This window comes from Pseudophryne corroboree, chromosome 10, assembly GCF_028390025.1.
Source record: "Pseudophryne corroboree isolate aPseCor3 chromosome 10, aPseCor3.hap2, whole genome shotgun sequence".
In the NCBI taxonomy this organism is placed as follows: domain Eukaryota; kingdom Metazoa; phylum Chordata; class Amphibia; order Anura; family Myobatrachidae; genus Pseudophryne; species Pseudophryne corroboree.
In genome coordinates, this window is record NC_086453.1 from 44,113,449 (window position 1) to 44,139,727 (window position 26,279).

A 26,279-nucleotide genomic window follows, 5' to 3' on the forward strand; every position below is an offset into this window, starting at 1 on the left:
TCTGTCAGAGCATTCCCTGTGTGTGTGCTGTGTGTCGGTACGTGTGTGTCGACATGTAGGAGGACGATGTTGGTGAGGAGGCGGAGCAAATTGCCTGTATTGGTGATGTCACTCTCTAGGGAGTCGACACTGGAATGGATGGCTTATTTAGGAATTACGTGATAATGTCAACTCGCTGCAAGGTCGGTTGACGACATGAGACGGCCGGCAAACAAATTAGTACCTGTCCAGGCGTCTCAGACACCGTCAGGGGCTTGTAAAAACGCCCATTTACCTCAGTCGGTCGACACAGACACGGACACTGACTCCAGTGTCGACGGTGAAGAAACAAACGTATTTTCCTTTAGGGCCACACGTTTCATGTTAAGGGCAATGAAGGAGGTGTTACATATTTCTGATACTACAAGTACCACAAATAAGGGTATTATGTAGGGTGTGAATAAACTACTTGTAGTTTTTCCTGAATCCGATAAATTAAATGAAGTGTGTGATGATACGTGGGTTTCCTCCGATAGAAAATTATTGGCGGTATACCCTTTCCCGCCAGAAGTTAGGGCGAGTTGGGAAACACACCTTAGGGTGAATAAGGCGCTCACACGCTTATAAAAACAAGTGGCGTTACCGTCTCCAGATACGGCAGCCCTCAAGGAGCCAGCTGATAGGAAGCTGAAAAATATCCTAAAAGTATATACACATATACTGGTGTTATACTACGACCAGCAATCGCCTCAGCCTGGATGTGCAGCGCTGAGGGGGCTTGGTCGGATTTTCCTGACTGAAAATATTGATACCCTTGACAGGGACAAGATTTTATTGACTATAGAGCATTTTAAGGATGCATTTCTATATATGCGAGATGCGCAGAGGGATATTTGCATTCTGGCATCAAGAGTAAATGTGATGTCCATATCTGCCAGACGACAGTGGTCAGGTGATGCAGATTCCAGACGGCACATGGAAGTATTGCCGTATAAAGGGGCGGTCCATCGGACCTGGTGGCCATGGCAACAGCTAAAAAATCCACCTTTTGTTACCCCAAGTCACATCTCAGCAGAAAAGGACACACTCTTTTCAGTCTCAGTCCTTTCGTCCCCATAAGGGCAGGCGGGCAAAAGGGCCAGTCATATCTGCCCAGGGGTAGAGGAAAGGGAAGAAGACTGCAGCAGGCAGCCCATCACCAGGAACAGAAGCCCTCCACAGCTTCTGCCAAGTCCGCAGCATGACGCTGGGGCCGTACAAGCGGACTCAGGTGCGGTAGGGGGTCATCTCAAGAGTTTCAGCACGCAGTGGGCTCACTCACAAGTGGACTCCTGGATCCTACACGTAGTATCCCAGGTGTACATTGGAAATTCGAGACGTCTCCCCCTCACAAGTTCCTGAAGTCTGCTTTACCAACGTCTCCCTCCGACAGGGAGGCAGTATTGGGAACAATTCACAGGCTGTATTCCCAGCAGGTGATAATCAAAGTACCCCTTCTACAACAAGGGAAGGGGTATTATTCCACACTATATTGTGGTACTGAAGCCAGACGGCTAGGTGAGATCTGAAATATTTGAACACTTACATACAAGCGTTCAAATCAAGATGGAGTCACTCAGAGCAGTGATAGCGAACCAGGAAGAAGGGGACGATATGGTGTCACTGGATATCAGGGACGCTTACCTACATGTCCAAATTTGCCCTTCTCACCAAGGGTACCTCAGGTTCGTGGTACAGAACTGTCACTATCAGTTCAGACGCTGCCGTTTGGATTGTCCACGGCACCCCGGGTCTTTACCAAGGTAATGGCCGAAATGATGATTCTTCTTAAAAGAAATATGGACGCTTTCCTGATAAGGGCAAGGTCCAGAGAACAGTTGGAGGTCGGAGTAGCACTATCTTAAGTAGTTCTACGACAGCACGAGTGGATTCTAAATATTCCAAAATCGCATTTTTTTCCGACGACACGTCTACTGTTCCTAGGGATGATTCTGGTCACAGTCCAGAAAAGGATGTTTTCTCCCGGAGAAGAAAGCCAGGGAGTTATCCGAGCTAGTCAGGAACCTCCTAAAACCAGGAAAAGTATCAGTGCATCATTGCACAAGGATCCTGTGAAAAATGGTGGTTTCTTACAAAGCGATCCCATTCGGTAGATTTCACGCAAGAACCTTTACGTGGGATCTGCTGGAAAAATGGTCCGGATCGCATCTTCAGATGCATCAGCGGATAACCCTGTCTCCAAGGACAAGGGTGTTTCTTCTGCGGTGGCTGCAGAGTGCTCATCTATGAAAGGGCCGCAGATTCGGCATTCAGGACTGGGTCCTGGTGACCACGGATGCCAGCCTGAGTGGCTGGGGAGCAGTCACACAAGGAAAAAATTTCCAGAGAGTGTGATAGTCTGGAGACTTCTCTCCACATAAATATACTGGAGCTAAGGGCAATTTACAATGCTCTAAGCTTAGCAAGACCTCTGCTTCAAGGTCAGCCGGTATTGATCCAGTGGGACAACATCACGGCAGTCGCCCACGTAAACAGACAGGGCGGCACAAGAAGCAGGAGGGAAATGGCAGAAACTGCAAGGATTCTTCGCTGGGCGAAAAATCATGTGATAACACTCTCAGCAGTGTTCATTCCGGGAGTGGAAAACTGGGAAGCAGACTTCCTCAGCAGGCATGACCTCCACCCGGGAGAGTGGGGACTTCATCGGGAAGTCTTCCACATGATTGTAAACCGTTGTGAAAAACCAAAGGTGGACATGATGGCGTCCCGCCTGAACAAAAAACTAGATATTGCGCCAGGTCAAGGGACCCTCAGGCAATAGCGGTGGACGCTCTGGTAACACTGTGGATGTACCAGTCAGAGTATGTGTTCCCTCCTATGCCTCTCATACAAAAAGTACTGAGAATCATAGGAGGGAGATGAGTAAGAATGATACTCGTGGTTCCGGATTGGCCAAGAAGGACTTGGTACCCGAAACTTCAAGAGATGTTCACGGAAGACCCGTGGCCTCTACCTTTAAGAAAGGACCTGCTCCAGCAGGGGCCTTGTCTGTTCCAAGACTTACCGCGGCCGCGTTTGACGGCATGGCGGTTGAACGCCGGATCCTGAAAGGGCATTCCAGATGAAGTCATCCCTACCCTGGTCGAAGACAGGAAGGATGTAACCGCAAAACATTTTCACCGCATTTGGCGAAGATATGTTGCGTGGTGTGAGGCCAAGAAGGCCCCTACAGAGGAATTCCAACTGGGTCGTTTCCTACATTTCCTGAAAACAGGGCTGTCTATGGGCCTAAAATTAGGGTCCATTAAGGTTCAAATTTCGGCCCTGTCGAATTTCTTCCAGAAAGAACTGGCTTTAGTGCCTGACGTTCAGATGTTTGTAAAAGGGGTACTGCATATACAGCCTCCTTTTGTGCCCCAGTGGCACCTTGGGATCTCAATGTTTTGAGTTTCCTAAAGTCACATTGGTTTGAACCACTCACCACTGTGGACTTAAAATATCTCACATGGAAGGTGACGATGCTATTAGCCCTGGCTTCAGCCAGGCGTGTGTCAGAATTGGCGGCTTTATCATATATAAAGCCCTTACTTAATTTTTCATTCTGACAGGGCAGAATTGAGGACTCGTCCTCAATTTCTCCTTAAGGTGTTTTCTGTTTTTCACATGAACCAACCTATTGTGGTACCTGCGGGTACTAGGGACTTGGAGGACTCCAAGTTACTTGACGTTGTCAGGGCCCTGAAAAATGTTTCCAGGAAGGCTGGAGTCAGAAAATCTGACTCGCTGTTTAGCCTGTATGCACCCAACAAGATGGGTGCTCCTGCTTCTAAGCAGACGATTGCTCGCTGGATTTGTAATACAATTCAGTTTACACATTCTGTGGCAGGCCTGCCACAGCCAAAATCGGTAAAAGCCCATTCCAAAAGGAAGGGGGCTCATCTTGGGCGACTGCCCGAGGGGTCTCGGCTTTACAACTTTGCCGAGCAGTTACTTGGTCAGGGGAAAACACGTTTGCTAAATTCTACAAATTTGATACCCTGGCTGAGGAGGACATGGAGTTCTCTCATTCGGTGCTGCAGGGTCATCGGCACTCTCCCGCCCGTTTGGGAGCTTTGGTATAATCCCCATGGTCCTGACGGAGTCCCCAGCATCCACTAGGACGTCAGAGAAAATAAGATTTTACTTAACGATAAATCTATTTCTCGTAGTCCGTAGTGGATGCTGGGCGCCCATCCCAAGTGCGGATTGTCTGCAATACTTGTACATAGTTATTGTTACAAAAATCGGGTTATTCTTGTTGTGAGCCATCTTTTCAGAGGCTCCTTCGTTGTTATCATACTGTTAACTGGGTTCAGATCACAGGTTGTACGGTGTGATTGGTGTGGCTGGTATGAGTCTTACCCGGGATTCAATATCCTTCCTTATTATGCACGCTCGTCCGGGCACAGTATCCTAACTGAGGCTTGGAGGAGGGTCATAGGGGGAGGAGCCAGTGCACACCACCTGATCCTAAAGCTTTTATTATTGTGCCCTGTCTCCTGCGGAGCCGCTATATCCCCATGGTCCTGACGGAGTCCCCAGCATCCACTACGGACTACGAGAAATAGATTTATCGGTAAGTAAAATCTTATTTTTTCTCCCGATGGAAAAAGCCCAGGAACTCCAGAACATGGTCTGAGACCTGTTAAAAACCAAGAGTGTCAGTCCATCAATGCACTCGAGTACTGGGGAAAATGGTGGCGACCTACGAGGCCATCCCCTTCGGCAGGTTTCATGCGAGGACGTTTCAGTGGGACCTTCTGGACAAGTGGTCCGGGTCTCATCTTAAAGTACATCAGAAGATAACCCTGTCTCCCAGGGCCAGGGTATCTCTCCTGTGGTGGCTGCAGAGTGCTCATCTTCTAGAAGGTCGCAGGTTCGGCATTCAGGACTGGGTCCTGGTGACCACGGACGTGAGCCTCTGTGGATGGGGAGCAGTCACACAAGGAAGGAATTTTCAGGGAAAGTGGTCAAGCCAGGAGGCTTGTCTACACATCAACATACTGGAATTAAGGGCCATATACAACGGCCTAAGACAAGCGGAGAATCTTCTTCACAACCTACCAGTTCTGATTCAATCAGACAACGTCACAACAGTGGCTCATGTAAACCGCCAAGGCGGTACAAGGAGCAGAGTGGCAATGGCGGAAGCCACCAGGATTCTGCGATGGGCAGAAAATCACGTAAGCGCTCGGTCAGCGATATTCATTCCGGGAGTGGACAACTGGGAAGCAGACTTCCTCAGCAGACACGATCTCCATCCAGGAGAGTGGGGACTTCATCAAGAAGTCTTTGCAGAGATAACAAGTCTTTGGGAGCTTCCTCAAATAGACATGATGGCATCACGCCTCAACAAGAAGCTTCGGAGGTATTGCGCCAGGTCAAGGGCCCCTCGGGCTGTAGCGGTGGACGCCCTGGTGACACCATGGGTGTTTCAGTCGGTCTATGTTTCCTCCTCTTCCTCTCATCTCAAAAATATTGAGAATCATAAGACGGAAGAGAGTACAGACAATACTCATTGTTCCAGATTGGCCTCGAAGGGCCTGGTATTCAGATCTTCAGGAAATAATCACAGAAGATCCGTGGCCTCTTCCTTCAGGGAGGACCTGTTGCAGCAGGGGCCCTGCGTGTTCCAAGACTTACCGCGATTACGTTTGACGGCATGGCGGTTGAACACCGAATCCTAGCGGAGAAGGGTATTCCGGAAGAAGTCATCCCTACTCTGATAAACGCTAGGAAGGAAGTGACGGCGAAACATTATCACCGTATCTGGAGAAATTATGTATCTTGGTGTGAAACCAAGAATGCTCCTACGGAAGGTTTCCACTTGGGCCGTTTTCTCCACTTTCTACAGACAGGAGTGGATATGGGCCTCCATTAAGGTACATTAAGGCCTCCATTAAGTGGATATGGGCCTCCATTAAGGTACAGATTTCGGCCCTGTCTATATTCTTCCAGAAGGAATTGGCTTCTCTCCCAGAAGTCCAAAACTTTGTAAAGGGAGTGCTACATATCCAGCCTCCTTTTGTGCCCCCAGTGGCACCATGGGACCTTAACGTGGTGTTACAGTTCCTTAAATCGCACTGGTTTGAGCCTCTTCAAACAGTTGAATTGAAATTTCTCACTTGGAAAGTGGTCATGTTATTGGCCCTGGCATCTGCAAGGTGGGTGTCCGAATTGGCGGCTTTGTCTTACAAGAGCCCCTATCTGATTTTCCATGTGGATAGAGCGGAATTCAATTTCTACCTAAGGTGGTTTCGTCCTTTCACATGAACCAACCTATTGTGGTGCCTGTGGCTACGGGTGAATTGGAGGATTCCAAGTCCCTGGATGTAGTCAGGGCTTTGAAAATATATGTAGCCAGAACGGGTCGGGTTAGGAAAACAGAGGCGCTGTTTGTCCTGTATGCAGCCAACAAGGTTGGTGCTCCTGCTTCTAAGCAGACTGTTGCTCGCTGGATCTGTAACACGATTTAGCAGGCTCATTCTACTGCGGGATTGCCGCAGCCGAAATCAGTGAAAGCCCATTCCACAAGGAAAGTGGGCTCTTCTTGGGCGGCTGCCCGAGGGGTCTCGGCATTACAACTTTGCCGAGCAGCTACTTGGTCGGGTTCAAACACTTTTGCTAAATTCTATAAGTTTGATACCCTGGCTGATGAGGACCTCCTATTTGCTCAGTCGGTGTTGCAGAGTCATCCGCACTCTCCCGCCCGATCTGGAGCTTTGGTATAATCCCCATGGTCCTTACGGAGTCCCCAGCATCCTCTAGGACGTAAGAGAAAATACGTTTTTAAACCTACCGGTAAATCTTTTTCTCCTAGTCCGTAGAGGATGCTGGGCGCCCGTCCCAGTGCGGACATTTTTCTGCATGACTTGTATATAGTTATTGCTTTATTAAGGGTAATGTTACAGTTACGATCAGTCGTTGGCTGATGCTGTTTTTAGTTCATACTGTTGACTGGTTCGTATATTCCAGGTTATACGGTGTGGGCTGGTATGAATGTTGCCCTTGGATCAACATAAATCCTTTCTTCGTACTGTCCGTCTCCTCTGGGCACAGTTTCTCTAACTGAGGTCTGGAGGAGGGGCATAGAGGGAGGAGCCAGTGCACACCCATACTAAAGTTCTTTATAGTGCCCATGTCTCCTGCGGAGCCTGTCTATACCCCATGGTCCTTACGGAGTCCCCAGCATCCTCTACGGACTAGGAGAAAAAGATTTACCGGTAGGTTTAAAATCTTATTTTTTCCTATTGGGTATGCTGCCACTTACACAAACTCACTGAATTTCCAGATGTTGTGTCAAAAAAGCACCATATAAATTGGAAATTCCGACTATTGCATTTAATGAAATCTGTTTGCTTGATTTCTTTCTGCTGTTCCAATCCCCAAATACCACTGCTGCCTTTGCTCGGTTGGACACTGGGGCCTCTTCTCTACAGAGTAAGGTTTTCTCTCTGGCTGACTCCAGTCTGATGTTTTCTGTCCTAGAGTTCTGTGAGAATCTGTCGGCTGATTGCCGTGAAAACGTCATCATGACCCAAATACTGCCATGTGTGAAGGTAACGTCTGTCTGCATGAAGGCTTTAACCTATGCTTATGTATTGATTGATCAGGATTCTGCTGGACAGCCAGTAAGCGTTGTCTGTTCCAGTTCTTCAGTCTTATTTTTCTTTTTTGTATTTTGCGTTGTTGACCAATTCTGATGACCTAAACCAATGCACACCCGTCCCTGAAACTAATGCACATAATACATAAATGGGATTTACAAAGGATATGTATAAACTCGACAGCAGTGTGTTTAAGCCGGGAGGTGTGAAGTACAAACTTTCCCGAAGATCGCTTTCTGATAAAACTTCTTAAAACACCACTTTGTTCACGCTGCTAATAATAAAATAACTAGAGTGTTGGCTCTTTGGTACGCTTGGTAGCCAAATAATGTTCTAGTTGTTTTTTTTGTATTTGTACAGACTTGTCCATCCAAGTATTTTTGGGTTCAAACAATTAAAACCCTTCAATGCAACATTGGGGAAATATGCAATGAACCTTGTAATTAGAGATGAGCAGATTCGGTTTTACTCTGATTTACTCGGTTCTCAAAACGGCATCTTATTGGCTATTCAAAACACGTGACATCCGTGAGCCAATAAAATGACGTTTTGAGAACCGAGTAAAACCGAATCCGCTCATCTCTACTTGTAATGCAATTTATTTTGTTCTCATTATTACAGTAGACTGTTATTTCACACCTTATTTTAAAGTTAGTGAGTGGATTCATATTGAAATATGTGGATGAGAGAATACTCCAGTAAATGTAAATATATAGGTTTCATGTGTTTTTTTTTTTTTTTTTCTACAGTATACCCACGCAATGAAATATTTAAATCTCTACAAAATTGTGACTCCACTCTTGCTAGCGAATACCTTGCAGTGCTGGTATTTGCCAGGTGTTTAATAACTACATAGGTATTTGCTGGTATTTGGCACTCAGTGTTTAATAAATACATAGGGCAGTATTCAGTTGAAGTCGGAACTGCCGTCTAGTCGGAAAGACACCAGTTTCTGACTTATTCAATTGGGCAGCCGTTTTTCTAACTTGACGGAAAACGTGTATCGGCAGATTAGCCGCAGATCCACCTGTTTTGTTGGATTTGCGGCCAAATCCAACAGGTTTTAGTCCCGTTTTCGACTATTTCAATCTGACTTTAAAATAAGTTGGATTGACATTGTCGAAAACTGCCAAACCCTGTGGGGTTTGGCCTCAAATTAAGTACTGAACTGTCGGATCCGACATCAATTGAATAGACCTCATAAGGAGGATATGTTTTCAGTTCTACTTAATTTTTCAGTTTTTACTGTTTTTTTGTTTGTTTTTTGCTACTATTCTTGTTAATGCACTGAACAAATATTTCAGTTCTAAACTTTTGATTGCCATAACTTGTGTAAATGTGCCATTTATTATAATTAGTAGAAGGCCATTGAGTTAGCGTTCTTATTATGCAATGAAGAAGACTGCTAAATCTGAAACACATGGCTACATCATACAAGTCATTACTGGCATATTAGTAATAATTAAAAAAAAAAGCTATACAGGTTGAGTATCCCTTATCCAAAATGCTTGGGACCAGAGGTATTTTGGATATGGGATTTTTCCGTATTTTGGAATAATTGCATACCATAATGAGATATCATGGTGATGGGACATAAATCTAAGCACAGAATGCATTTGTTACATATACACCTTATACACACAGCCTGAAGGTCATTTTAGCCAATATTTTTTATAACTTTGTGCATTAAACAAAGTGTGTCTTTATTCACACAATTCATTTATGTTTCTTATACACCTTATACACACAGCCTGAAGGTCATTTAATACAATATTTTTAATAACTGTGTATTAAACCAAGTTTGTGTACATTGAGCCATCAGAAAACAAAGGTTTCACTATCTCACTCTCGCTCAAAAAAGTCCGTATTTCGGAATATTCCGTATTTCGGATATTTGGATATGGGATACTCAACCTGTATGACCAAGAACAGGTCTACTTTATATTATAATGAAAAAAAGAAGTGTGTATGTATCTCTCTCTATATAGCTCTCTCTATAGAGATATATCTATCTATCTGTAAATATATCTGTAAATATATCTGTAGAGATCATAGATATCTGTAGAGATCATAGATATCTGTAGAGATCATAGATATCTGTAGAGATCATAGATATCTGTAGAGATCATAGATATCTGTAGAGATCATAGATATCTGTAGAGATCATAGATATCTGTAGAGATCATAGATATCTGTAGAGATCATAGATATCTGTAGAGATCATAGATATCTGTAGAGATCATAGATATCTGTAGAGATCATAGATATCTGTAGAGATCATAGATATCTGTAGAGATCATAGATATCTGTAGAGATCATAGATATCTGTAGAGATCATAGATATCTGTAGAGATCATAGATATCTGTAGAGATCATAGATATCTGTAGAGATCATAGATATCTGTAGAGATCATAGATATCTGTAGAGATCATAGATATCTGTAGAGATCATAGATATCTGTAGAGATCATAGATATCTGTAGAGATCATAGATATCTGTAGAGATCATAGATATCTGTAGAGATCATAGATATCTGTAGAGATCATAGATATCTGTAGAGATCATAGATATCTGTAGAGATCATAGATATCTGTAGAGATCATAGATATCTGTAGAGATCATAGATATCTGTAGAGATCATAGATATCTGTAGAGATCATAGATATCTGTAGAGATCATAGATATCTGTAGAGATCATAGATATCTGTAGAGATCATAGATATCTGTAGAGATCATAGATATCTGTAGAGATCATAGATATCTGTAGAGATCATAGATATCTGTAGAGATCATAGATATCTGTAGAGATCATAGATATCTGTAGAGATCATAGATATCTGTAGAGATCATAGATATCTGTAGAGATCATAGATATCTGTAGAGATCATAGATATCTGTAGAGATCATAGATATCTGTAGAGATCATAGATATCTGTAGAGATCATAGATATCTGTAGAGATCATAGATATCTGTAGAGATCATAGATATCTGTAGAGATCATAGATATCTGTAGAGATCATAGATATCTGTAGAGATCATAGATATCTGTAGAGATCATAGATATCTGTAGAGATCATAGATATCTGTAGAGATCATAGATATCTGTAGAGATCATAGATATCTGTAGAGATCATAGATATCTGTAGAGATCATAGATATCTGTAGAGATCATAGATATCTGTAGAGATCATAGATATCTGTAGAGATCATAGATATCTGTAGAGATCATCGATATCTGTAGAGATCCCGTGATAATGCAGCCATTCATTTGGTTTGTAGCACTATGTATAGGCGAGTCCTTATACACCTAGCTTGAATACGCCTTGCGGCAGATTGCGTGCAAATGTGCATCTCAATCGCATTGCAGTGTGACGAGACTGCCTCACGAGACTGCATGGATTAATTTGTTATGCGACACTTGTATATCTGTGTTTAAGTCTATGTACAAGCACAAGGATAGATGGTGTGAAAGCATGCCATCGTAGCACTTTGTGTACAGACTTTGTCATACAGTTGTACAAGTGTTGCATATGAAGTTAATCGATGCAGTCTCGTGAATCGGCTTTGTCGCATTGCGATTAGGATGCACATTTGTGCGTGGTCGCACGAGACCTGACGTGCAGAGAAGGGATATCTGCTGCGATTGCAGCAATACTGTATGAGGCACATCTGTACATTTATTTATTACCAGTTATTTATATAGCGCACACACATTCCGCAGCGCTGTACAGAAAATACTGTATTTGCCCATTCACATCAGTCCCTGCCCCAGTGGAGCTTATAATCTATATTCCCTATCACATGTACAGGCACATTCACACTAGGGTTAATTTAATTAGGAGCCAATTAACCTACCAGTATATTTTCATATTGTGGGAGGAAACCCACGCAAGTACGGGAAGAATATACAAACTCCGCACAGGGCCAAGGTGGCAATCGAACCCATGACCTTAGTGCTGTGAGGCAGTAATGCCAACCATTACACCATCTGTACGTGTTCCAGTAAGCAGGATACTCTATTATTTGTCTGACTGCTGCTAATTTCTGTGTTTTCATTTCCTCCGGGAACAGGAATTGGTTTCAGATGCCAACCAACATGTGAAATCTGCCCTGGCCTCTGTCATTATGGGTCTGTCTCCTATCCTGGGGAAGGACAATACTATTGAGCATCTTCTTCCTCTGTTCTTGGCCCAGCTGAAGGATGAGGTAAGCACAGCTTCATCCTATTTCAGAGTGACTTTAAATTCTGGTAATAGCATTTCCTCTGTCTGCCACTAGGGGGTGCTTGTTGCTTGAAAATAAAATCTGTGAATGTGTATAACCAGTAAATAATGCACTGCCTTTTGCGAAAGGGAAAATACTAAGCAGGCGATCCAATTAAATGCAATGGCTGTGATGTACTGTTCCAGACCGACACATTGAGACCATCAGCATAGCAGCTTTTGTCCTTGCGTCCCATAGAGCTACAGATGTAGTCATGCTTCTCTTACACCAATGTGGCATGCTGCATGGCGTGCCAGGCTGTGACTTCACAGCCAGGGATCGCTCCATTAGCAATATTCAGGGTGCCAAATATTGTGGTGACGGTCGGCAGCAATTTACCATTGAATTGAATTGCCCCCTAAATATTAGAAGATCCGCAAATATTTAACTTTTTAAAAATTCAGAATACATTTGTTGTCCAGAGTAAAATTACAAATCTATTCTGTAAAATATAGGACGACCTTTCCCTGTGAAATGGGAAGAGCATCTAACCTCATTATAATCTCCATGTGTACGCTTTGCTTTAGTTTCTGCAGTTTAGTTATTATAGAACGTCTTGCATTAGACTTGTGCATGGAAACCTAAATACACATTGGCACATTTGTTATCACCATTAGTTCTGTGAGCTTATATTGTGTTAAAATTCTACAGTATCGCTGCCTATTAGCATTTGTTTTTATACAGGAGCATCCGCGAGGGAAGGGTTGCATCTTTTATGTTTCCCCGGCAGCTGCATGGTGGGGGGTGCCACTGGTATGCCCGACCGATCAGCGGTGATTGGCAGCACGGCACTGAGGGAGGTAACCAGAAAGTAGAGGGCCTGGAAGGTCCCTCTGTGAGTGCAAGCTGCTGGAAGATTATTTTCCAGCAGCCGCACAGTGGGCGATTCTGTCTGATGTCAGGGAAAGCCCAGGAAGTGGTTAATAGATGTCTGATAAGTGGCCGGTGCACAATAACACCAGATGTTCAATTGGCCTAGTGCATTTAATGAGTTCTTGTTGAAGCCTGGTTGCCAGTCGCTTTATAAACAAAATGCCATTTATTGGGCTGTACACAGCTCTTGATGTTCTCGGCCAAGCCGTATTATGAGATTAGTTTCTCAGCTGCTCACTGATATCGCTCTCTCTCTCTCCAGTGCCCAGAGGTAAGGCTGAACATCATTTCCAACCTGGACTGCGTGAACGAGGTCATCGGGATCCGGCAGCTCTCCCAGTCGCTCCTGCCTGCCATTGTGGAGCTGGCGGAGGATGCAAAGTGGCGTGTGCGTCTGGCGATCATCGAGTACATGCCTCTCCTGGCTGGCCAATTGGTATGTGCATCTATTAGCTTTCAAGTACTTTGTAAAACATTGTTCATGGTCAAGAGCTCTTACTCACTGCGTGACGCAAGTGTTTTATGGACGCAGGGAGCCACGGATGAGATTGGTTTCTTTGTTTGTGTTGATTATAGCACACAGAGGATGCTAATTCAGATTAAGTAACCATCCATGGTATCCTGGAGAGCTGAGCAGAGGCTGGAGAACCATGGTCCTCTTAGGTTTGGCAATTACTGTCATTGTTCTGTTACCTGGAATTATGGGTAATCATACTCTCCTCTTATAGTTCTCTGAACACTATAGAGCCATTATTATATGGATAAGAGATTTTGTCCAGCACTCCGCAGTCTAGATGAATAGCACTGTCTGCAAGAAATGAAATAGATTACAACAATTTACAACCTTATATATTATAGTGCAGCTTCTGTCTGGTCTGTGTTGTGTAACACACAAAATAAGTTTTACTACCGCCGTAAAATGTGACTGGATGCCGTCATGACAGTCAGAATACAGACAGCGGAATCCTGACGGAACTTACTGGGAACAGTCAGGATACCGCTGTCTGCATCCAGACCATTGTGCCCAACCCAATCTGACTGCTCTTACCCTAAACTTAGGATGCCACCAATGTAGTTTCTAAGGCTGGGTACACACCAGACAGAGATGTTGGTGGACTCGCTGACCAAGCGCCCGATCAGGTAAGTATACACACCTATAGTTCAAATGGTAGATTTAATTTACCCAGGGGGTGTAAAAGAACAATCACTGTAAATCTGCCTCTACTGTACATGAAAACTCAATTTATTCACTATACATAGGTACATATCCTATCAATAAAACATATAAAAATATATCCCTATAAAAACATCAATTACGTTATTATCAAATTCTTGAAAATAGGAAGGTTCATCTGTGATCACTTTGCTCCAATGTATACTTTAATATTTCTAATGGCTGAGTCAGTGCTTTGAAGTGCTGTAATATTAACTAGTGGCGTTCTGATGCTCCAAGGTAGTGCGTTGCTAATGGTGATCACTTTTTTTAAGAGTTGCAATGAGTGGGAATATGCAATATGCAGGAGATGGATATGTAGGGGGGAACGCAGGACAGTTCAATCGTGCTGCGCTATGCTTGACCCTGTAAATCATGGGTCTTCAACCTGTGGCCATCCATTTGCTGTGAAACGACGCATGCCCTGCCACCATTTTGCTATTAAGGTATGCTAAAACTGAGGCAGGGCTTGCTGGGAGGTGTAATTCTACAGCAGCTGGAGGGCCGCAGGTTGAAGACCCATGTTGGAAATACTTGAGTCTCGGCTGGGGGTGGAGCCACTGTTGCTATGTGACTTGGCGGCACTATGCTCAACCTTGTAACCCCTGGTGATTGCTGATCCCAAGGAAAAGTGTGAGTGATAGATGAACAGTCAGTATTGTTCTTACCCACACTGAATTCACACCAGACACGTTGTATTGCAGGCACAGAGTAGTGTTTTCTACAGCCACGAACACCTGCGGTATATGTGCTCAAAGGCAGCAGTCAGTCGTCACTTCAAGGCTGCTTTGGAGCAGGGATCCAGGCAGAATATTTAGACAGTCCTAACCAGACACCGAGGGTTACTGAGCAATCCCTAGGGGTTACGAGGTTGAGCACAGCGCCAAGCCACATAGCAACAGTGGCTAGTGCTTTCCCTCTGCCCCCAGCCTACTGAGACGCAAGTATTTACAGGGTCGGGCATAGCGCAGCACAACTGAACGGAAAGCTGTCCTGTGTTCCCCCCTACATATCCAGCTCCTGCATATTTCTGCTCTTTGCAACTCTTGAGTGATCCAAGACTAATTCCTATTGTTCTAAAGGCTGGTACAGGTTGAGTATCCCATATCCAAATATTCCGAAATACAGAATTTTTTGAGCGAGGTAGTGAAACCTTTGTTTTTCTGATGGTTCAATGTACACAAACTTGGTTTAATACACAGTTATTAAAAATATTGTATTAAATGACCTTCAGGCTGTGTGTATAACGTGTATATGAAACAAATGCATTCTTTGCTTAGATTTAGGTCCCATCGCCAGGATCTCTCATTATGGTATGCAATTATTCCAAAATACGGAAAAATCCGATATCCAAAATACTCCTGGTTCCAAACATTTTGGATACGGGATACTCAACCTGTAATATGTGATTTTAAATATAAGCTGTAGTGTTCTTGAAGTACTTGGCTTGACAAATCCATTACATTCGTGCTGTGCAGCCGTAACTACATACATGCATGTTTTCTAAAGCATAATTAGATAACAATGCCCTAATTGTCTGGAATACCATATTAATGGGGTGCAGTGATACTACAATAGGAAATTCTAAAACGAACAGGATACTCACAATAAGTAATAAGCACTACTGTATTAGAATCGCACATCTAGGTCAACACTATCTAGGTCAACCACTATTGGTCGACAGTAACTAGGTCGACAGGGTTTCTAGGTCAAAAGGTCGACATGGGTTTTTTCACGATTTTTTTCTTTTCTTTGTTTTTGAACCTTTTCATACTTAACGGTCCACGTGGACTACGATTGTAACGGTAACCTGCCCGAAGCCATGCGAGGGGACACAGTGCACTAATTGGGGTTCCCGGTCACTCTACGAAGAAAACGACACCAAAAAAACAAACTCATGTCAACCTAGAGACCCTGTCGACCAATAGTGGCCGACCCTAGTTGCTGTCGACCAATAGTGGCCGGCCCTAGTTGCTGTCGACCAATAGTGGCCGGCCCTAGTTGCTGTCGACCAATAGTGGCCGGCCCTAGTTGCTGTCGACCAATAGTGGCCGGCCCTAGTTGCTGTCGACCAATAGTGGCCGGCCCTAGTTGCTGTCGACCAATAGTGGCCGACCCTAGTTGCTGTCGACCAAGTTACTATCTACCTTCCATACCACACCCATATTTTAAATGCTGTTCTAGAATCAATAGTTAACATAGCACTGTGTAATTAAAACTGTGCACATATTAGGGCAGCTGGGAAGTGTGAAACGGCTACATTTGTAGCATGAATAGAAGTTTTTCAACTTGCAGTAACAATTATACCCCTTTTCCACTTACGAGCACGGGTCGCAGCCGGGAGCCTGACACGGGAGCTGCCCCCTGCTGCGACCCGTGCTCGGCCCCTTTCCCATCAGCAGTCACAACCCGGCATATGCCGGGTTGGTGACGCTTCTAGTGACGCGGCAGGGGCGGCGCAGGGAGATCACATGATCTCCCAGCGCCGCCCTTCCATACAGTGTAAATGGGAGCCGTGTCGCATCGACACGGCTCCCGTTTACACAACAACCCTACCCGGATCATTCCCGTGTCCTACCCCGGTAAATAGCCGGGTAGGATTCACGGGTCGCTTGATCCGGGTTTACCCTTTTCCACTTGCAAAAAACACGGGTAAATGCGCGCCCCCCGTGCATTTACCCGTGTTTTTTGAGCTAGTGGAAAAGGGGTATTAGTACGAGTCACCTGAAGCCGGAGTCAAGGAAATAGTGTTACATTTGTTGAACAGTAAGGACTCTTTAGCAATCTACAGTAAGTGTGTCAGTGAACATATAACATTTGGTGTTTGGTGAATTACACCAATATATAAATAAATCTGAACCTGAATTTAGGAACTTTCATTAAAGGGACAATACATTATTCCACAAGGACTTAATTAGAGAATATCCAAATAAAGGATTACATTAAGACCTGGTTCATATGACAGCTGATTATAGAATCATATTAACAACTATCTGACCATTATCACAGTGATATGAATAACACGCCTGAATGTAAAGTTGATGCATCTGATGTATATCAAGCAATGTATATCATGCAGTGATCCAGTATTAATGTGTCAGGAAATGATACTCTTCCCACCACATTATTAAATACAAATGTTAATTTTATAGATCCCAGAAACATTTGAGAAAATACTAATAACAGAATAAAGGCGATAGTTTCTAATTTTAATATTTCTTTGTTCATAGAATTTTTCTTTTCCATACTTTTTTTCACTGCTCTCGTCTATATTTTACACTACACTCCTATAACCTTATTATAAGGTATTTGAATATATTTGTGACAATAGCAATGCACTAAGCACAGAATAGGTGAAGTATCCGTGTAGATACCTTTTTAAGTATGTACTAAATAAAGTGATTTTAGAACAAGTTTTACTATCAAGGGAACGGTTTTGATATGACTTGCCAGCACTTGGGACCCTGGTGCCCAGTTTTCCGGCCCTTGGGATCCCAGCGCCCAGCTTACCGGTGCCGGGATCCCGAGCACTGGAATGCCGGCAGCAGGGCGAGCGCAAATGAGCCCCTTTGCTGGCTCGCTGCACTCGCAACGATGCAGGTTCGGTGGTGCGCTATTTATTCTTCCTCTGGGGGGGGGGGGGGGGGAGCGTGGACCCTGAAGAGGGTGAATAGGTGTCGGTATGCCTGTTGTCAGGATTCTGGCGCCGATATACTGTGCACTGGGATCCCAACAGCTGGCATACTGAATACCACCCAAGAGAACAAGTGCACCCATTATATAACTGATTCCCTGTGGATAGTATTAGTGAGGCTGAGCAGACAACTGAAACCTCTCCATAGATGAGGGGGGCCTCCATATCTAGGCTGCACGTTTTAGGGGTGACTGTGCTGTTTTGTCCACAAACATGCAGATTGATGGTACAGGGCTGTTTTACACAGTGGGAGTTCTCGTTACACAGTAAGGTGCACATTACATTTTTAATGTTGATGGATCAACATGTTCCCTGTGGTGTGTAAATAGTTGTTGCTTGAACCTTTTTTATTTTATTTTATTTTTTTTGCTCATCCAATGGCTTATGAGGGATAAAATGTTTCACCTTTTTTTTTTTTTTGCCCTCTTATTTATTTGTTTGTGTATCCAATGTTTCCAATTGGCTGCATTATCACTGTGGTTAGAATGCGTAAGATGTGACGCTAACCATTTACAGGAAGTACTTAGAAGTTTTGTTAGTGTACATGGAGTTAGATGGGATTATGTGATGAGGTGACATTTTGAGGGAGATTCAAATGTTTGAAAAGTCATTTGGGAACTGATTTTCCTGTCTATTAGATAGGGAAAAAACAGACACCCAACCGACTTCTCAAACATTTGAATCTCCCCCTTTGTGTGGATGCAAGAAAGCAGCCCAACAAAGTATCGGTACAGCCAGAGCTGGGGTCTTGCAATCCACAGTCCCTGACAGAGACCGCTATGCCAACGAAAAAAATTCTGTGCAGACTTTATTTTTATTTTTTTTCTTAAATCAACATGAGCAGATCTACTTTATTGCCAGAAGGGGGAGCTCTTGTGCAGGATGAATAATGCGGTTAGGTTAGAATGTGTAACATCTGCTGGAAGCATACGTCACAGTAACAATGAGAAGTGATGACTCTTGGCTCCTGCAATGATTTATTTTTGTTTCTGTGCAGGGTGTAGAGTTCTTCGATGAGAAGCTGAACTCATTATGCATGGCCTGGCTGGTGGATCATGGTATGGAATGTCTTTTATGTATATAGCAATGCCTTAGGGCATCGCCTGATGCTTTTCATATGGCTGGCACTCGCATTACTAAGACACCATCCTTTGTAGCCACAGGGTGTATAAACAATCCAATGCTTGTATCATTTTCATTTCTCTATCGTCCTAAGTGGATGCTGGGGTTCCTGAAAGGACCATGGGGAACAGCGGCTCCGCAGGAGACAGGGCACAAAAAAGTAAAGCTTTACTAGGTCAGGTGGTGTGCACTGGCTCCTCCCCCTATGACCCTCCTCCAGACTCCAGTTAGATTTTGTGCCCGAACGAGAAGGGTGCAATCTAGGTGGCTCTCCTAAAGAGCTGCTTAGAGAAAGTTTAGTTTAGGTTTTTTTCTTTACAGTGAGTCCTGCTGGCAACAGGATCACTGCAACGTGGGACTTAGGGGGAAAGTAGTAAACTCACCTGCATGCAGAGTGGATTTGCTGCTTGGCTACTGGACACCATTAGCTCCAGAGGGATCGAACACAGGCCCAGCCGTGGAGTCCGGTCCCGGAGCCGCGCCGCCGACCCCCTTGCAGATGCTGAAGCGTGAAGAGGTCCGGAAACCGGCGGCTGAAGACTCCTCAGTCTTCATAAGGTAGCGCACAGCACTGCAGCTGTGCGCCATTTTCCTCTCAGCACACTTCACTGGGCAGTCACTGAGGGTGCAGAGCGCTGGGGGGGGGCGCTCTGAGAGGCAAATATAAACCTTATACAAGGCTAAAAATACCTCACATATAGCCCATAGGGGCTATATGGAGATATTTAACCCCTGCCTGACTGGAAAAATAGCGGGAGAAGAACCCGCCGAAAAAGGGGCGGGGCCTATCTCCTCAGCACACGGCGCCATTTTCTGTCACAGCTCCGCTGGTCAGAATGGCTCCCAGGTCTCTCCCCTGCACTGCACTACAGAAACAGGGTAAAACAGAGAGGGGGGGCACATTAATGGCTATATATATATATATTAAAGCAGCTATAAGGGAGCACTTAATATAAGGATATCCCTTGTATATATAGCGCTTTGTGGTGTGTGCTGGCAGACTCTCCCTCTGTCTCCACAAAAGGGCTAGTGGGTCCTGTCTTCATTAGAGCATTCCCTGTGAGTTTGCGGTGTGTGTCGGTACGTGGTGTCGACATGTATGAGGACGATATTGGTGTGGAGGCGGAGCAATTGCCAAATATGCAGATGTCACCCCCCAGGGGGTCGACACCAGAATGGATGCCTTTATTTGTGGAATTACGTGATGGTTTATCTTCCCTTAAACAGTCAGTTGAGGACATGAGGCGGCCGGACAATCAATTAATGCCTGTCCAGGCGCCTCAAACACCGTCAGGGGCTGTAAAACGCCCTTTGCCTCAGTCGGTCGACACAGACCCAGACACGGGCACTGATTCCAGTGACGACGGTAGAAATTCAAACGTATTTTCCAGTAGGGCCACACGTTATATGATTTTGGCAATGAAGGAGACGTTACATTTAGCTGATACTACAGATACCGTAAAACAGGGTATTATGTATGGTGTGAAAAAACTACAAACAGTTTTTCCTGAATCAGAAGAATTAAATGACGTGTGTGATGAAGCGTGGGTTGCTCCTGATAAAAAGTTGATAATTTCAAAAAAGTTATTGGCATTATACCCTTTCCCGCCAGAGGTTAGGGCGCGCTGGGAAACACCCCCTAAGGTGGACAAGGCGCTCACACGCTTATCCAAACAAGTGGCGTTACCCTCTCCTGAGACGGCCGCACTTAAGGATCCATCAGATAGAAAGATGGAAGTTATTCAAAAGAATATATACACACATGCAGGTGTTATACTACGACCAGCTATAGCAACTGCCTGGATGTGCAGTGCTGGAGTAGTTTGGTCAGAATCCCTGATTGAAAATATTGATACCCTAGATAGGGACAATGTTTTACTGTCGTTAGAACAAATAAAGGATGCATTTATCTATATGCGTGATGCACAGAGGGATATTTGCACACTGGCATCTCGGGTGAGTGCTATGTCCATTTCAGCCAGAAGAGCCTTATGGACACGACAGTGGACAGGCGATGCGGATTCAAAACGTCACATAGAGGTTTTGCCGTATAAAGGGGAGGAGTTATTTGGAGTTGGTCTATCAGACTTGGTGGCCACGGCTACTGCCGGGAAATCCACTTTTTTACCTCAAGTCACTCCCCAACAGAGAAAGGCACCGACCTTTCAACCGCAGCCTTTTCGCTCCTACAAAAATAAGAGAGCAAAGGGCTTGTCGTACCTGCCACGAGGCAGAGGAAGAGGGAAGAGACACCAACAGGCAGCTCCTTCCCAGGAACAGAAGCCCTCCCCGGCTCCTGCAAAAACCTCAGCATGACGCTGGGGCCTCTCAAGCGGACTCGGGGACAGTGGGGGGCCGTCTCAAAAATTACAGCGCGCAGTGGGCTCACTCGCAGGTAGACCCCTGGATCCTGCAGATAATATCTCAGGGGTACAGGTTGGAATTAGAGACGGATCCTCCTCATCGTTTCCTGAAGTCTGCCTTACCAACCGTCTCTTCCGAAAGGGAGAGGGTGTTGGAAGCCATTCACAAGCTGTACGCTCAGCAGGTGATAGTCAAAGTACCCCTATTACAACAAGGAAAGGGGTATTATTCCACTCTATTTGTGGTACCGAAGCCGGATGGCTCGGTAAGGCCTATTCTAAATCTGAAGTCCTTGAACCTCTACATAAAAAAGTTCAAGTTCAAGATGGAGTCACTCAGAGCAGTGATAGCGAACCTGGAAGAAGGGGACTTTATGGTATCCTTGGACATCAAGGATGCGTATCTACACGTTCCGATTTACCCCGCACACCAGGGGTACCTCAGGTTCATTGTTCAAAACTGTCACTATCAGTTTCAGACGCTGCCGTTCGGATTGTCCACGGCGCCTCGGGTCTTTACCAAGGTAATGGCCGAGATGATGATTCTTCTTCGAAGAAAAGGCGTATTAGTTATCCCATACTTGGACGATCTCCTAATAAGGGCAAGGTCCAGAGAACAGCTGGAGACAGCTTTAGCACTATCTCAAGAGGTGCTAAGACAACACGGGTGGATTCTGAATATTCCAAAATCCCATTTAATCCCGACAACTCGTCTGCTGTTCCTAGGAATGATTCTGGACACGGTTCAGAAAAAGGTTTTCCTTCCAGAGGAAAAAGCCAAGGAGTTATCCGATCTGGTCAGGAACCTCCTAAAACCAGGAAAAGTGTCAGTACATCAATGCACAAGAGTCCTGGGAAAAATGGTGGCTTCTTACGAAGCAATTCCATTCGGCAGATTCCATGCAAGAATATTCCAAAGGGATCTGTTGGACAAATGGTCAGGGTCGCATCTGCAGATGCACCTGCGAATAACCCTGTCACCAAAGACAAGGGTGTCACTTCTGTGGTGGTTGCAGAAGGCTCACCTATTAGAAGGCCGCAGATTCGGCATTCAGGATTGGATCCTGGTGACCACGGACGCCAGCCTGAGAGGCTGGGGAGCAGTCACACAAGGAAGAAACTTCCAGGGAGTATGGACGAGTCTGGAAAAGTCTCTTCACATAAACATTCTGGAACTAAGAGCAATCTACAATGCTCTAAGCCAGGCGGAACTTCTCCTGCAAGGAAAGCCGGTGTTGATTCAGTCGGACAACATCACGGCGGTCGCCCATGTAAACAGGCAGGGCGGCACAAGAAGCAGGAGTGCAATGGCAGAAGCTGCCAAGATTCTTCGCTGGGCGGAGAATCACGTGATAGCACTGTCAGCAGTGTTCATCCCGGGCGTGGACAACTGGGAAGCAGACTTCCTCAGCAGACACGATCTTCATCCGGGAGAGTGGGGTCTACATCCAGAAGTCTTCAACATGTTAATAGACCGTTGGGAAAGACCAATTGTAGACATGATGGCGTCTCGCCTCAACAAGAAACTGGACAAATATTGCGCCAGGTCAAGAGATCCACAGGCAATAGCTGTGGACGCACTGGTAACTCCTTGGGTGTACCAGTCAGTGTATGTGTTTCCTCCTCTGCCGCTCATACCAAAGGTATTGAAGATCATACGGCAAAGAAGAGTAAGAACAATACTAGTGGTTCCGGATGGGCCGAGAAGGACTTGGTATCCGGAACTTCAAGAGATGCTCACGGACGAACCGTGGCCTCTACCTCTGAGAAGGGACCTGCTACAGCAGGGTCCCTGTCTTTTTCAAGACTTACCGCGGCTGCGTTTGACGGCATGGCGGTTGAACGCCAGATCCTAAAAGGGAAAGGCATTCCAGAAGAAGTCATTCCTACCTTGATTAAGGCACGGAAGGAAGTCACCGTGAAACATTATCACCGCATTTGGCGAAAATATGTAGCGTGGTGCGAGGATCGGAGGGTTCCGACGGAGGAATTCCAACTGGGTCGTTTCCTACATTTCCTGCAATCAGGATTATCTATGGGTCTCAAATTGGGATCCATTAAGGTTCAAATTTCGGCCCTGTCAATATTCTTCCAAAAAGAATTGGCCTCTGTCCCTGAGGTCCAGACTTTTGTCAAGGGAGTACTGCATATACAGCCTCCTGTGGTGCCTCCGGTGGCACCGTGGGATCTAAATGTAGTTTTAGATTTCCTCAAATCCCATTGGTTTGAACCATTGAAAAAGGTGGATTTGAAATATCTCACATTGAAAGTGACTATGTTACTAGCCCTGGCCTCTGCCAGGAGAGTATCTGAATTGGCGGCTTTATCTTATAAAAGTCCTTATCTAATCTTCCATTCGGATAGGGCAGAACTGCGGACTCGTCCGCATTTTCTCCCTAAAGTGGTATCAGCATTTCATCTGAACCAACCTATTGTGGTGCCTGCGGCCACTAGCGACTTGGAGGACTCCAAGTTGTTGGACGTTGTCAGAGCCTTAAAAATATACATTGCAAGGACGGCTGGAGTCAGAAAATCTGACTCGCTGTTTATATTGTATGCACCCAACAAGTTGGGCGCACCTGCTTCTAAGCAGTCGATTGCTCGTGGGATTTGTAACACAATTCAACTTGCACATTCTGTGGCAGGCCTGCCACAGCCTAAAACTGTAAAAGCCCACTCCACAAGGAAGGTGGGCTCATCTTGGGCGGCTGCCCGAGGGGTCTCGGCATTACAACTCTGCCGAGCAGCTACGTGGTCGGGGGAGAACACGTTTGTAAAATTTTACAAATTTGATACCCTGGCAAAGGAGGACCTGGAGTTCTCTCATTCGGTGCTGCAGAGTCATCCGCACTCTCCCGCCCGTTTGGGAGCTTTGGTATAATCCCCATGGTCCTTTCAGGAACCCCAGCATCCACTTAGGACGATAGAGAAAATAAGAATTTACTTACCGATAATTCTATTTCTCGGAGTCCGTAGTGGATGCTGGGCGCCCATCCCAAGTGCGGATTATCTGCAATACTTGTACATAGTTATTGTTAACTAATTCGGGTTATTGTTAAGGAGCCATCTTTAAGAGGCCCTTTCTGTTGTCATACTGTTAACTGGGTTTAGATCACGAGTTGTACGGTGTGATTGGTGTGGCTGGTATGAGTCTTACCCGGGATTCAAAATGCCTCCCTTATGGTGTATGCTCGTCCGGGCACAGTACCTAACTGGAGTCTGGAGGAGGGTCATAGGGGGAGGAGCCAGTGCACACCACCTGACCTAGTAAAGCTTTACTTTTTTGTGCCCTGTCTCCTGCGGAGCCGCTGTTCCCCATGGTCCTTTCAGGAACCCCAGCATCCACTACGGACTCCGAGAAATAGAATTATCGGTAAGTAAATTCTTATTTTCTCGTTTAAAGTGAGTGATAAGTATTTGGTTTCACAAAACCCTTTTCTCTGGTGGGCTACAGCAGCTTTCTATCACAGCGGAGGGAAATAATCACCATTTAGTGCCCACCAGCAGATAATGCAATTTAAAGCATGTTTCATGTAAATAGACATCATTCCTACTGTCCTTCCTTAACCCTACTCAGTCATTATTGCACCTTCCACCAGTTCTAGTACTCTGAGGTATTGCTGAAGACTTTGTCAGGGATGTTGAGCGGTTGGTACAGTGTAATGTAGTGCTCACTGTACCTGTGTGTGTGTGTGTGTGTATGGAGTATGGTGGGAGTGGTTGGTGCAGTGTAACGTAGTGCTTGCTGTGTGTGTGTGTGTGTGTGTGTGTGTGTGTGTGTGTGTGTGTAGATGGAGTATGGTGGGAGTGGTTGGTGCAGTGTAATGTAGTGCTCGCTGTGTCAGTACCTGTGTGTGTAGATAGAGAATGGTGGGAGTGGTTGGTGCAGTGTAATGTAGTGCTTGCTGTGTGTGTGTGTGTGTGTGTGTGTGTAGATAGAGAATGGTGGGAGTGGTTGGTGCAGTGTAATGTAGTGCTCGCTGTGTCAGTACCTGTGTGTGTAGATAGAGAATGGTGGGAGTGGTTGGTGCAGTGTAATGTAGTGCTCGCTGTGTGTGTGTAGATAGAGAATGGTGGGAGTGGTTGGTGCAGTGTAATGTAGTGCTTGCTGTGTCAGTACCTGTGTGTGTAGGTAGAGAATAGTGGGAGTGGTTGGTGCAGTGTAATGTAGTGCTTGCTGTGTCAGTACCTGTGTGTGTAGGTAGAGAATGGTGGGAGTGGTTGGTGCAGTGTAACGTAGTGCTTGCTGTGTCTACGTGTTTGTGTGTGTAGGTGGAGAATGATGGGAGCAGTTGGTGCAGTGTAACGTAGTTCTTACTGTCAGTACCTGTGTGTAGATGGAGAATGGTGGGAGCAGTTGGTGCGGTGTAATGTAGTGCTTGCTGTGTCTACGTGTGTGTGTTGTAGATGGAGAATGGTGGGAGTGGTTGGTGCAGTGTAATGTAGTGCTTGCTGTGCCTGTGTGTGTAGATGGAGAATGGTGGGAGTGGTTGGTGCAGTGTAACGTAGTGCTCGCTGTGTCAGTACCTGTGTGTGTAGGTAGAGAATGGTGGGAGTGGTTGGTGCAGTGTAACGTAGTGCTTGCTGTGTCTACGTGTTTGTGTGTGTAGGTGGAGAATGATGGGAGCAGTTGGTGCAGTGTAACGTAGTTCTTACTGTCAGTACCTGTGTGTGTAGATGGAGAATGGTGGGAGCAGTTGGTGCGGTGTAATGTAGTGCTCGCTGTGTCTGTACTTGTGTGTGTGTAGATGGAGAATGGTGGGAGCAGTTGGTGCGGTGTAATGTAGTGCTTGCTGTGTCTACGCGTGTGTGTGTGTGTTGTAGATGGAGAATGGTGGGAGTGGTTGGTGCAGTGTAATGTAGTGCTCGCTGTGTCAGTACCTGTGTGTGTAGGTAGAGAATAGTGGGAGTGGTTGGTGCAGTGTAACGTAGTGCTCGCTGTGTCAGTACCTGTGTGTGTAGGTAGAGAATGGTGGGAGTGGTTGGTGCAGTGTAACGTAGTGCTCACTATGCCTGTGTGTGTAGATGGAGAATGGTGGGAGCAGTTGGTGCGGTGTAATGTAGTGCTTGCTGTGTCTACGTGTGTGTGTGTTGTAGATGGAGAATGGTGGGAGTGGTTGGTGC

The 26,279-nt window shown here is 45.4% G+C and overlaps 1 protein-coding gene across 1 annotated transcript in view; it reads left to right on the plus strand.

Moving 5' to 3' along the window:
• Nucleotides 1-26,279, plus strand: part of PPP2R1A (protein phosphatase 2 scaffold subunit Aalpha) — a 79,031-nt gene that overhangs the window by 26,563 nt on the left and 26,189 nt on the right. The window contains exons 8-11 of the mRNA XM_063942330.1: nucleotides 7,507-7,577; nucleotides 11,699-11,833; nucleotides 13,026-13,199; nucleotides 18,668-18,728. Of these exons, the coding sequence (XP_063798400.1) occupies nucleotides 7,507-7,577; nucleotides 11,699-11,833; nucleotides 13,026-13,199; nucleotides 18,668-18,728 (441 nt within the window). The remainder of the gene's footprint in view (nucleotides 1-7,506; nucleotides 7,578-11,698; nucleotides 11,834-13,025; nucleotides 13,200-18,667; nucleotides 18,729-26,279) is intronic.